Source organism: Diadema setosum, chromosome 2 (assembly GCF_964275005.1).
Source record: "Diadema setosum chromosome 2, eeDiaSeto1, whole genome shotgun sequence".
Lineage (NCBI taxonomy): Eukaryota > Metazoa > Echinodermata > Echinoidea > Diadematoida > Diadematidae > Diadema > Diadema setosum.
In genome coordinates this window covers 16,004,316-16,018,121 of record NC_092686.1, presented here as the reverse complement: position 1 = coordinate 16,018,121, position 13,806 = coordinate 16,004,316, and the positions used below count along the sequence as shown (strand labels likewise).

The 13,806-nt window shown below is 39.3% G+C and overlaps 1 protein-coding gene across 1 annotated transcript in view; it reads left to right on the top strand.

The window, feature by feature from the left end:
* The window catches only part of LOC140240257 (uncharacterized), a 43,395-nt gene extending 32,622 nt beyond the window's left edge, over positions 1-10,773 (top strand). The window contains exons 22-30 of the mRNA XM_072320046.1: positions 400-618; positions 1,999-2,106; positions 2,525-2,653; positions 3,400-3,600; positions 4,615-4,734; positions 6,934-7,130; positions 7,934-8,012; positions 9,007-9,116; positions 10,041-10,773. Coding sequence (XP_072176147.1) covers positions 400-618; positions 1,999-2,106; positions 2,525-2,653; positions 3,400-3,600; positions 4,615-4,734; positions 6,934-7,130; positions 7,934-8,012; positions 9,007-9,116; positions 10,041-10,653 — 1,776 coding nt within the window. The 3' untranslated portion in view covers positions 10,654-10,773. The remainder of the gene's footprint in view (positions 1-399; positions 619-1,998; positions 2,107-2,524; positions 2,654-3,399; positions 3,601-4,614; positions 4,735-6,933; positions 7,131-7,933; positions 8,013-9,006; positions 9,117-10,040) is intronic.
* Positions 10,774-13,806: the final 3,033 nt, after the last annotated feature.

Below are 13,806 nucleotides of genomic sequence, written 5' to 3'. Positions count from 1 at the left end.
CAGTGTGAGTCTAGTTGTTTACTATGGCATTTTAAGTACAGTGGTTACTACAGCAATGTAGTACCCATTGTTACCAATTCAGGAAAATACAACATCAAGCAAGAAAACAAATTAAAGCAAACAAAAAACCTTAAAAAAAAAAAAAAAAAAAAAAAAGCTTTGTGTTGAAAACTGGAAATGAAATGAGGAGAAGTTCAGTCAAAAGGACCACCCTTTCCCTGTGAATAATGGGAAACTCTAACCATGCAGCCAAGCTCAAATTATTGTACACTGCATTCATGAAAATTTGTCAGAAGGTTATTTTCAACCTGTGCTAACATATAAACATCAACTTGAGCAATTGTGTGTAAGCAAATGCTTTCTATCTCACTCTGATTTGGTCGTGTTCTCATACCACAGCTTGCCATCACCAGCAACCCCCAGAAGGTGTACACATGGGGGAAGAGTCCCCTGGAACTACGCCAGGCACTTCAGCTGGCCCGCAAACGTCACCACACCCGCCTCAACCCTGACCCCCATCACCACCAGACTGTCAGCAGGTTGCCTTCCTTGCCACAGGAGAATGAGCATCTCCTCCCTGCCCTGGTGCCAAGCAACATCCAGGCACCCATCAAGAAGGTAGGCGTGATCCCATGTGTGGCACCCCCACCCCACTCCCCCACCCTTTTGGCCCTCAAAGCCTTGACTGTCGTGGTATTGGGACATAAGGGGCATAGCTTTTGCGACTTCACATTTTAGAGTCAGGCTGCCATTTTCCCAGTGTGAACACCTTCTTAACTATGACATTTAATCATGAATGCCTGCATTTACCATGATGGTCAGTGAGACTTAACAGAATTCTGATTTGTTCAGAGGTGGTGCATGTAGGAATGTAGACATGAAGCATATTGACTGATGAGGGTAACATCCAGTGCTGGTATGTTGTTTGTTATCTACTTTATGCACTTTTATAATGTATTGCCAGTTATCTCATAAGCATGTGTCATCTATAGATCTATCAACTCTGCAGGCAGGTGGAACAGAGAGTGCTGGTCTCAATGTCTGTTTATTCATATTTTAAAGTGAACTGTGCTTTATATGCCACTACAACAGTAGACAATTTTATTTTTTCTGACCATACACTGATACTCATATTATCAAGTTATGGCCTCAGAGTTACAGATATAAAATGGTATGCTTTAATATTGTGTGAGATGCACAATGTTTTTCAAAAGTGGTTGGCTTAATCAAATACAAATCAATCACCATTGTACATCCAGAAAAGATGTATCCAGATGGCCTCTTCTTTAGGTGTTTCATGTGATATCGCAGAACAGCAAGATATTTCCCTAAACTATTACCTTAAAGGGACTGTACAGTACTGGTTGAGGTGGGGATTCATGTTTTGAACATTCCTAAGTGCGGTAATGAAAAGCCTCTTATGAAATATGAAGGAGCATGTAATTTTAAGAAGGATTCAACGTTTATTTGATGAAAATTGGTTTTCAAATGGCTGAGATATCCAAAAAAGTGCTAATAATAAAAGGCGACATGCCACAACTTTATTAGGATCTCTTTGTTTCACCTTGTTTTTGGATATCTCAGCCATTTCAAAACCGATTTTCATCAAATAAACTTTTGATACCCCTTAGAACTGCATGCTCTTTGACATCTCATAGAGTGGTTTCTGAATATCTCGCAAAACGTTAAAAGCTAAATCCTCACCTCGACCAGAACTGTACACACCTTTTAAACCATGAAATCAGTTGGCATTAAATGCAAGAAAGGACAGTTATCTCTATGTTTCAAAGATGCAGAACCCAAGCAATTTATCTGATGTAGTTCATTGTCTGTTTAATCATAGCCTTATCCTGCTCACGCAATGCTAATGTGTGAATGAAAGCATCAGTCCAGCTGTGCAATGTCTGTCAGGATGTTGTCTGTGCACCCACATATCATGGAAGTAGACAAGTTCTAAGAATAGCCAGACCCTTGACATATTTCTCTCTTCCCATCTAGGTGACCATGTCCGGTAACCACTACATGCTGCTGACCACGGCTGGAGAACTCTATACCTGGGGTAGTAATGAAATGGGTCAGCTAGGGAATGGGAATAGAGTCAACCAGGTAAGTCCACTCACTGACCAGTGGAGATAACAGTCTGTAAAGAAGTTCAATCTCTTGTCAAACTCAAACCCATTTCTAATGTATCTCAACAGCTGCTTACAACCTTTGCAGTAATAAGCCTGAATTGCTGGCTGCATTGGTCTTGTACATGTGTCTATCAGTAGTGTGTGCTCATAAGTATCAGTATTGCTGTTATTGTTATTTCTTTTGTTTTTTTCTTCATATGGATAGCATTTTTTATCAATTGACTTTTATATAAAATAGATGCAATTCCAGCATTTTTGTTCTCTTCATTTGTCCTCATACATCCCTCATCTCTGATCCTCTCAGTATCACTGCTACATCTATTGGTATTCCTACATTCAGATTTTTCCCACCATATTTTATTTACTACAAATTTGTTTGTATGTTTCCACAGAATGTGCCTGTCCTTGTCAACCAGTCCCGTGATGACCTCTTCGTTGCCATAGCAGCAGGGTCAAGGTTCTCACTGGCCGTCAATTATCAGAACCAAGGCCTGGCATGGGGATCGGCAGAGTATGGCAAGGTGACATGTGACAGCTATGTTTGTGATGATGTTAAGACTTCCAAGCCAGTGTGATCATACTGTAAACCTAGAAACATTGTTTTGCGGCATGCAACTTTTGCAAATTGGAGCCAACGGTGTTTTTTGCAGCAAGAACTTTTGCAAATTGGCACTGGCATTCAATTTACCATGCAGACAAAGTCTGTTGCATGTATTTTACTTCTGGAATCTTCACTCCACAAATTCACAAAAATTTCAGGTGTGCAAAAACTTCTGGTTTTATAGTAACATGTTACAAGTTCTGTCTTTATGCCAAATGGCATGTATAGGTAATGGGCGAACAAGCCTACATCTCTGAAAGAAACGTTCATTACATTACTACTAATTACTCTTAATAATACATGCTGCTTTAAAAGCTGACTTTGTGAAAAATTATAGTTTTTCCTTCTGTTTTTTTTTTCTTGAAAAGGATGAAGTAAAGTAGTAACTGCCATGTGAGATCTTGGCTTTTAGATATCTGTTGGTGATCGAGTCTGGCATTGATGCAGACAATGAAACTATTCTAACGCTGTGTTTCTCTCAAACCTTACGGATTTATATTTGAATATCTTTCCGACAAATGTCTTGTTTGAAACGTATGAATGAAAGTTGATACTTGAATGGGTTCCAATGGGTAAATATGGTAATTTACAGACATTGTGTTTGATGGATGAAGCGGACATAGATGAAAATAACATTGACCCTTTCATGATTGTGTTTCAATCTAGCTGGGTATGGAAACAAGAGACAAGATGAGTCTGCCCTCCTATGGCACATCCTCCTACCAGGATCACAGGGGCGGGGTCAAGGCCGCACCCCGGATGTTCCTCCAGCCCACGGTCATCCCAGGCATCCCTGCCATACATGTGGAGAGGGAGAGCATCGCCAGCTGTGACAGCACGGATGAGAGCTCTGACGGGGAAGATGAGGTGAGGAGGAAGGATGGGATGGGGTAAGGGGATGGGAAGGGATGATGCAACTCTTGGACACTTGTTGTTTATGTAGGGGGGAAAAAACATAAATGGGACCCTATTGAAAAAAAAAAAAATCCCCTGGCAATACTGAGATCAAATCAAGCTTCTGGACTGGGGGTGTTTCATAAAGCTGTCCTTAAAGTTACGAACGACTTACAAAGGACTGGTGATCAGTTCTGATCTGCTATACTTAATATCAGAATTTCAATAATTCAGCACAAGAACACCAGTCGTGATCACCAGTCGTTCTTAAGTCATTGTAACTTAAAGAACAGCTTTATGAAACACCCCCCAGGTCTCATTTCAGTCACCTGGATAGTCACTCTTGCTGTACCTGAGTGGACTTGCAAATCTACAACTGTAGGTCAAATTTGGATGGATTACTGAATGCTGATAAGAACATTTTTCGGGTTGAGCTAAATGCATTGGCACGTAGAGGGTTTAAGCATGATTGTAGATGTAGCTGTAATTTTGAGGCTGGTTCATTTTCTAAGGTTTCCTATTGCAACGACTGGTGGAAGTATGTTTAATCATGACTTGCCAAGAAGCGTGGGGAAAACAACCTTGGAAGACCTCAGCAGTACAAAATGCAAGGCTTACACAGTATTTGTGTTTTATTTACTGTGAATGATGGCATTTCACAGCACTTTGAAGTGCTTGGGTCTACTTTCAGTTTCTAGTGGTTAGTACTGCTACTGTGCAATGCCACTCTTAAGTACTTCAAATCATTTTTAAAGTGCTCCAAGATCACTCTCTAACTATTCTAACTTCAAATTCAAATTTAATTTATTTCACATTCTAAAAAGGAAACATCACGTTTGATGTATTTGTGATGGTTGTGTTCATTTTGTGGTGATTGTTGGGTCCTTGAGTATATGGAGATATATTGTGACATTCTAATGACTGATATTTGTCTGATATCTTCCTGAATCTACCCAAATGTACCCTCCTTGCACCTGATGACATCAGCTGCATGACAGTGGAATGCTGGAGTCCGTCATCACGGGTCTACCAGACCTGGCCCAGCCAGAAGGGGAAACCCCCATCTACAGCCAGCCCAGTCTCTCTCTTGCACTCTCACAACTCCAGGTATGCTCAGAGTTCAGTTGTTGACATTAGCTCCACCAGCCAATGAAAATAATCAAGTTTGTTAACTACCTTGAAGCCAGCCACTGCAATAATCATGATATTCAATTACATCTCAACCATCCACTAGAATAATCAGATAAATGTATTCGATCTCACTTTGTATGCAAATGAACAATACAGTATCCACAAGCTGTTCTTCTAGAGTTGTAGCTCCAAGATGTAAATTGTTCCATCTTTAACCCATATCCGCCTACTGCATTATACTATGTAAATGCCATTCGTACCTAGCCACTACAGACAAATATTTGCACTCAAAGCATTTTCAACTTCACATCTCTTTCAAAGGCACAAAAAATAAAGGAAAGTTGACAAATTATGTATCAAAAGAAAGAGCCTAAAATTGTCTTTATTATGATATAAATTTCCATGCACTTTGACCAATCAGAAAAATATACCAGTTGACAGAAGTCAGACATGATTTATGAAAATATGAATAATGAATATCATATTTGATATTTATTCATAAATCAAAAATACTTCCTTCCTTTGCATGTAGATTTGAATATCATTTTCAAAATATTCAAAGCAAGAGCTTTACAGCGATATATGATACATGCATATTGTGATCTTCTAAGTAGGAATAATTAGAGAAGTAAAATAAAATGCAATCGCTCTGTTTATGACAAATGGGTATTTTCCATACATGTAAAAATATCATTGACTGATGTAAAGAGACTGTTCTTTACAACCTTCTCTGAATTGAGATACCACATCCATCCCAATCAATGCATATTACTTCAATAGAAATAATATCAATTTGTAACCAAAATATCACACAAATACATGTATTTATATAAACAAATGTCATAAATACAAATGTAAAAATGACGTCATTTCAGCGGCAAGCTCGACTACGGAATTTTCCGTACTTCGGTGATTGCAGCGTTCGCGGCTTCTACGGGAAATCCCGTAGATCGGCGGATATGGGTTAATCAAATGTTTTCAAATGATTCCATTTAGTATTGTGGTATTATATGCGAATCAAGATTTTGTCTAAACTTTTGCCAGATTTGATGAGGAAAAATAACATTCCCTGACTATCTCTTGATATCTTCAGTGTGCATATTGAAAGCATCTTAGCTTTCATCTTGCAGTCAGACCTGGCTTTGCCTTAAAACTTGGGGTTCAAGTATTGGTGATATGCATGATGTACATGATATTTCAGAAGTTCCGTCTGTAGCCTCAATATATTGAACATTGCTTTGGGAGAAATGTCTTAAATAGGAAAGCATTCTTTTCTTTTCAAGGATATGACCGCACTTTGTATAATAAATATATTGAAAGTTTGATCTGGGACTCACTATAAATACTCCCAGATAGATAAGATCATGCTATTTTGCATACAGATGCAGTGAAAGTGCAGTGAAAGAATCAATTTAGTTATAAAGGAAATTCATGAATATGGGCATTTATCGATAAAATATTGGTTAGCATTTTGATAAGAATGACAATGTAACAAATGGTATTTTAACACCAGTATGTATCTTCTGATTAAATCTTTCTTTGAAATATGAAGAGCTTCCCAGAAAGAAGACAATTTTCTTGACTGACAGTTTAATCGTGTTATGCATGAGAACAAGTGAATTTCTTATATCTGGTGTGGCTTATTCAAAGCTCCTCTGTGCCTCTAACAACATGGTCACATCATGCAGGAAATAGTACAGACTCACAGAGACTTTAACTCTCGTCTTTTGGCGGGAGTGATCTCCGGCTTTGAGGCCGTTTTCTCAAAATCTCTTGCTTGACTTCGAATTTCTTCCACTCACGGCTGTATATCTCCCACTTTTTCTTTTGCTCAAATGAAGTTTTCTCATGTATGTTCAAGAGTAAGTCTGAGATGTCACCAGAAAGCATTTATAACCGCAGAGTTTCAAGGCCCTGAAGTAGGTCCTAGATCCCGTCTGTAAGGAACATGCTTTGAAGTTGTGATGTATGCTTAATACATACACTTAATATCATGCTCTTAATATCATGTGCATGCCCGTGGAATGGGGGTCTCCCATTTAACAGATGCTTAAGATTGAAATATTTTGAATTATTAGTGAAGGAATGTGAACCATCAGGACAGTGCTGATATTAGTAGAGACTGGTGTCACATCTCATGCTTATACGGATGCAATACCCACTTCCCTCCTTCAGGCCTTTTTCAGCCATAGCACCATTCTCCACCACGCAGTGAGTGTGGAGGACTGGCACATTGCAGCTGAGCTGAGCCAGATGAGTGGTGATCACATTCAGGCCTTGGGCTACAGTCTCAGAGATGTGGAGGCAGGGCTGAGAACTGATCACCAGGCACATCAGGAGAAAGTTGCCAACACCATCAGCAAACATCTCAGGTATGTGTCCAGCTGAATGTTCACATGTACAAATGTTTTGGGCCATATTTATTTTTGAGTATGATCTTCAAGTCAAGCACCAAGTGACAAATACTGTGGTGGATGGAGGTTATTAGAGATGGATTTTTTGATTGAATAAAAGGAGTGAAATTAAATGATGTTCAATACAGTTTGGACATTTCTGATATGGACCTTGATGTAAAGCTGATCTGATAAACTGAGAGTCTTAACTAGAATTTAAAATGTGGATGGTTCACCTCATTGAGTGCTAATTTCTTCATTGTATGTCCTGTTTCTTGCCGTTCTTGAAGTAGTCACCATAGCAGAGATTTTATTTTCATGTCCAATGTTTGCAATGTTAAAATCTGCTTTTGTTTTTAATGGTTTCTTGTGTTTTGTTTTGTTATGTTCTTGGTTTTGTTTTTGTTATCCCAGCAAGAGCCACATAATGCTGAAGATTTGTAAAGCATTTCACAACAATATTTGGTGTTTTCATTGTGGCTTTAAGTTGGCATGTGGCATGAATTTAAGCAACATCTACATTGTATGTAACAGCATTACCTGTGATCTACGAGATAATGAAACATTAATCAGTTTCCAGTGCACATGTTAACAGACCTACAATGGTAGTAAACATCTCCAAACTTTTTGTTGTTGTTGTCATGTAAATCAATTGGAAAGGATGCACATTTGCTCCTGGCTGTACTATATTGCTCTTCGGTTGTAGGACTTTTCTATGGATGATAAGTGTTTCTCAATATGTTTTGTCTCCAATCTCTGGTTCATTTCTGTTTTAATAACAGGCTGGCTCTGGAGAGAGCGCGTGCCATGAATGGGAGCACAGCTGCTGTCATGGAGATCGGAAAACAGCTCTTGATACAGGTTTAATGCTTGCATTTTTTACTCTCTCGCTGCGTGGTGTGTGTGGCAAGAGTACTGGCACCTCAAATTAATGAGATTGTTCCCTGTGGAGTGTTTAACACGGTGCGTTGACAGATACAGGCTCAAGGGTTTGGCAACAACAGCCAATCATTTGCGGTCGTAATTATGAGCGGACTTTGTAACGATGCCCCTGGGAGCTGACAGGAAATGTGTTGACTTTGATTAATTGCACTCACCATTATGATGCTTTGTGGGTTGCATTTCAGTGAGTGCTACATTGATAAGTAGCTGCCATTGTTGTTACACAGGCTGATCAGAATTATTTGATAGTGAATTAATCATAAGATATTTTTTGCTCTTCCAAATATTCACATACCTACTGTATACCAGAAGTGCTTTTAATGTGTTGTTTTTGTAAACTGCAAACTATTAAAACAGCTGGTCTAAATTGTCAGGAAGTTATCTACATAGAACGCAACACCCTTGATGTGCTTATTTACACCTTGTAGTATATACCTATCTACACAAAAGTTGCATCTTCGATTCACCTTTGCATACACCTTTGAATTTGATCTCAAGTTCTGTTTCTATGCACATGTTTTAAGTCTGGTCAGGACTGCATCATAGTAACTCCAATCTTAGGTTGATGCATGTTTAATACATACGTTGTATTAAAGCAAACTACTGTAAAAATGGATATTTACACACAAGTAATTTTTTTGCGCTTGGATGGGTAAGATGAGTTTTGCCTGTTTTAGTTCTATGGAATCAAGACATCTACTACTGGAACATATGGCTAGCAAAAATGTTTTTGTGCTTTCATTTTCACGCTAGTTTCTGGTTGCGCGAAATGCCAGAAAATTTCAACACTGCAAAAATTTCCACTTTTACAGTACTTGTAAGACATTTTGTCACAGACTGTATTGCTGCATGGTTGTTTTGAAATAAGATTTCTGGCATACTAAAGCTGTGAATTTTGCCCCGTTGTTAACAGATCTTCCAGTTTTGGTGTTGTCATGATGACCTCAGCATGGATGTTTTGGAGTCCCTCCTTCTACCTCACCTGGACCAGTTGGTGCAGCCACTGAGCAGCCTGCTCTTCAGGTACAACATCCAATGCTCTCTCTTCACTAGCTCACAATCTGAATGAAGTGTCATGGTGTTCGGTTTAGTGTAGATGGAATGGGTAGGGAGCATCAGGCTGCAGTGTAGTGTCATGTATTGTGTAGCATAGGCTGGTTAAGTGTAGTGTAATGCATTGTAGTGTAGAGTAGTGTAGTTTTGTCTGGTGTAGTGTAGTATAGTGCACAATAGGTAGGTTAACTGTAGTGTAGTGCATTCTAATGTAGAATAGTGTAGTGTAGTTTAGTGTAACTAAGGTTGGTTAAGTGTAGTGTAGTGAAGCTAAGGTTGGTTAAGTGTAGTGTAGTGTAATGAAGTGTAGTGTATTTTGTAAGTTATTATAGGCTAGTACAATACAGTGTCTGTGATATCTAGTGCCTAGGAGCAGTGGGCTGTCTATCTGTCAGACACTGCATGGTCGCTTTACCCTTAGCTGTTAACAGATGACCATTAGCATACAGCACTGTACCCTGGAGCAGTGGTATGGAAATAAATGAAGTAATTTTAGAAATCTGTTGAAATATTCTCTGAATACATGTTTTGATACAGTACCAGTATGACATGTCACAGTCTTGCATGAAGGCTTCAGTCACCTGGAAGTTTTTTATCTTTAATTTGGGAGGATTAAAAATTCCTCTGCATTCTTCTTCCAACATTAAATCCTTCAAATTGTTACCTCATTTGTTGTGAGTTTATGTGGTCAATCTGTAATCTTAACTCACCAAAGAGTCTTGTATGTACTGGGAAGCCAAATTTTTAGCTGTCCACTGTCAATATGTTAGTAACACTGGCCTAATGAATGTAAGTTCAAGTTCATTTTGAATTTCATGCAAGGGTAATTCTATTCATAGTCATAGTGTACATAGAATACATTTTAAAAGACTTTTTTGGGTTTACCTGAAATAGCCTGAGTCCTGAAGATGGCAAGACGCTCCAGTCAGACCAGAGTCCAGACTACCTCATCCCTCCGGCATTCCTGGACCGTTTCAGCCCTGGGTTCTGTTTGCAGATCACCAGCCGCATGGTGGACACCATCTCAAGCGGTCCCCTTGGTGACCTCGACAGGACGCTGTCTGCCTTCATACGGGGCCCCAGCGGTGCCCTCGGCAGGATTGGGTTGGAGGAGGCTGCCGCCTCGTACGGAAGCGTGTCGGCGGAGAAGCTGTGGTGCGAGATTCTCTTCAACCTGCGCAAGGACGTGCTGGCCAAGCGCTGCGTCAAGCTCTCCGGGAAGGAGCTGGGGGCGTTGGTTCCGCCCAGCCCGCAGGACGGCGGGGCGGGCAGCAGGGGGGCAGTGGACTGCGTTGTATTCACCTGTGGACACCACTACCAGCGCCAGGACTTGAAGCGACAGGTGCTGTCCACGTGGGGCAGTGCCATGGAATCCCTGCCCACCCCACTCCCCATCACCAAAAAGGCTCTGGAGGCTATGTACACCGAGGAAGGCGACTGCATGCTTGTCGGGGCGTGTCCCCAATGTATACACAGTGCAATATTAGCGTACCAAAAAGAGCGGTAGGGCAAAAAGAAAGAATGCCCCGCTGCTCAGCATGTCAATATACATCATGCATATATCTATCTGTTTGTAAATATAAGAAAAGTTTGATATAGTTGCATATTTTTTATGCCAACTGTGCACGAGAGATATTCAATGTAAATGCATCATGCTCTTCCATAGAATAACTTGCCATGTTTCTTTCAGGATTTGTCAAAGTGTGATGTAATGAGCTTGCTATTCTTATATTCTTATTATTCTTATTCTTATTCTTATTCTTATTTTTATTATTATTATTGTTATTGTTATTGTTATTGTTATTGTTATTGTTATTGTTATTGTTATTATTGTTATTGTTATTGTTATTATTATTATTATTATATATATATATTTTTTTTTAGGTTCTTGCCTCCAACACAAGAAATATATTTTGTTAGCTTTCGGTAGGCAAATCTAGTGTAGCATTCCCAGCGGTATTTTCATGGAGAGAAGTGCTGGCAGACAACTGCTTATACCATGCACAGGCTGGTTGTTTTAAAGCAAAGCTTTAGTCTTCATGTTTTGAGGGATGTAGACCATTCCCATCCCATTATTTGAGGGTAGTTTCACCATCAGTATTGCGCTTTGGTATCATGATTGAAAGGCATTAATAGAAGGTCTCACATGAGCTATTGCATTGCTGGCTGTGCTATCAACTTTCACATGCAGTGTTTGTCAAATTAACGATTCTGCCTTTGTAAGCTACCTGAAGTTCTCCAGACCTAAGGTGTTGCATCAAAATTATGACCAGCAGGAACCCTCAGGATCCTGCTTGAATCAGGATCCTGATGGATCCTGCTGGTCATAATTTTGATGCAACGCCTTATCCTTTGATAAAATGGGAGGGCAGTATCCAAGTCTCATCTTGATCAAAATATGACTGGCGGCCATATTTATTTCATTTATTTGTTGGTGTTTTTTTTTTTTTTCCCCTAGGATCATGATTTATAAGACCTCTTATTACCAGGTTCAACACCATCATCATCACCATCACCACAGCCAATGGTATAATTGCAAACATTCAGTCATCATCATCATCATCATTATCATCAATATTATCTTCATCGCCACCACCACCACCATTGATAGCAATGCCGACGTCATCATCATCATCATTATCATCCTCATGATCTGTATCACAAATACAGTGTATCATCATATCATGAATGTCCTTGTTACTGTCTCATCAATGTGGACGCCAGTCTCATTACACTCATCACGCTTTCATTATGCCATGAAGACATCCCGACCAAATCCACTCCTTTATCACAGTATGCTTCTTTTTATTATCAATTGATTGCCCATTATAATTTTGATATTTGTGGCGTCGTTTTCATGGTCACTATCCAATATACAGTTACCAAGAAATTTTGGTTACCTGAAATCGTGATCAATTAAATATGGCCGCCACTTCCAATTATCCATGCTCATTATGCGGGTGCATGTGATAAGGGCTTACTCGATTTGACAGAATACCAAGTCTAATGTTATAGATAGTAAACCCACTTTTGTGAAATCGATATGCCAAGTTTGTAACGTGATGACCTGAAATATATTTTTTTAGCTTCGTGATGGCACATGCACTAGAGTTGTCAAGGTGTATCGTCCATTCTCACGCTTCCATGCCAACCTTGATCATGAATTACACATGAATTACACATGAATTACACATGAATTTACACGAAAAGTGACTGACAGATCTAAACTTCTATCTCAGTCAAACTGCAGGTACAAAGTCACTTCATCTGCATCGTTAGTGAAGATGACACGGTGTTGCCAATATTGCAGGAGGTGAAAACTCCGAATCAATGCCTGAATTTTTATTAGAATTATGAGCAATCTATGTGTTGGTGATATTTGTGTTTTGATTTTTTGATTTGGTGTCGTTCATAAATCAGTTGTCTTGACAAATGGTATATTACTGAAATCGTGTTATGACGGTATCAAGGATACGAATGAAATCAGCAGGTGCTAGTCAGATTGGGGACAGGAGCCAGGGGAGCAAACTTGGGAGAGTGCTTAGAGTGTCTGCGCAAGAATTGTGATGATATTAGAATTATTGTGTCAACACACACACGTGTGCGGATGCCATTAGTCAGTAGAGTCAGTAGAAAAAAACCCTTCTTGCAGTTTGACTTTGATCCTCCCCCCCCCCCCCAAAAAAAAAAAAAAAATGATAATAATAATGATAATGAGTGCATTCCTGCCATTCATTTGTACTGAGAGGAACTTGTCTACTGTTTTTTGAAAAAAGCTACACCTTGTGCTCAAATCTTGTGTGATAGTGACCTATGGGAGACTGAAATTATCAGTTTTTGAAAGTAACCCTCTTCCTATTTGTTCCCATCTATTGAGCTCCAGCAAAGTAAACAGGTATGATGCGTCTATTTCTGTTGATAATAGCGCTCTATAAACTAGAGAGATTAGTATAATTTTTATGATATACACACTGTGTGGCATATCTCCACAGATCGTCCTTCCTGTCTGCTGTGATGCAAAGATGAAATGAATGCATTAAGGTAGATTGTCAGCCCCGCCCGTTTTGCTAAGGAGCCATTGGTGTGATGCGTGGTGCATAGAAAATTAAGTATGTTTGAATTGTTGAAATGAAGACTCAGTAGTAGGTCACATGACTTGAAATATAAATGTATTTGAATACTTGAGTATTCTAAACTATTCATTTAATAAGAGGACAGTATTAAAAGTAGAAAAAATGTTCATTTTGTTGCTTCCAGATTTACTGAAGGCATTGATGCAGAGTGTTGTGTGCTAAATAGATGTTCAGAGCATAAATGCTCATCTGAAAAGTCGTCATTACTTTGGCGTACATGACACAGCTTATTATTTCCTGTCTACAGTGGACTGTGCAGCAGCCTGCCAGCAGGCTTGGAGGGTTTTCACACTTATAAAGAGCTTGTTTGTAGACATCTTTCTAAACTTGCTACTTCATGCTAATGAAAGGATTTTATTTTTCTCGTAAATCTGAATGTAAACTTGACTTTAAATTCATTTCTCAAGGTATGTTTTGCCATTGGTAATCTGGATGGGTTTTCAATCCAGTTGTGCTTGATTCTAGGTGTGTAAATGCCTGCCGAATGAGTTCGAGCTTTACAACTTGATTGAGGTGGTGGAGCCAGC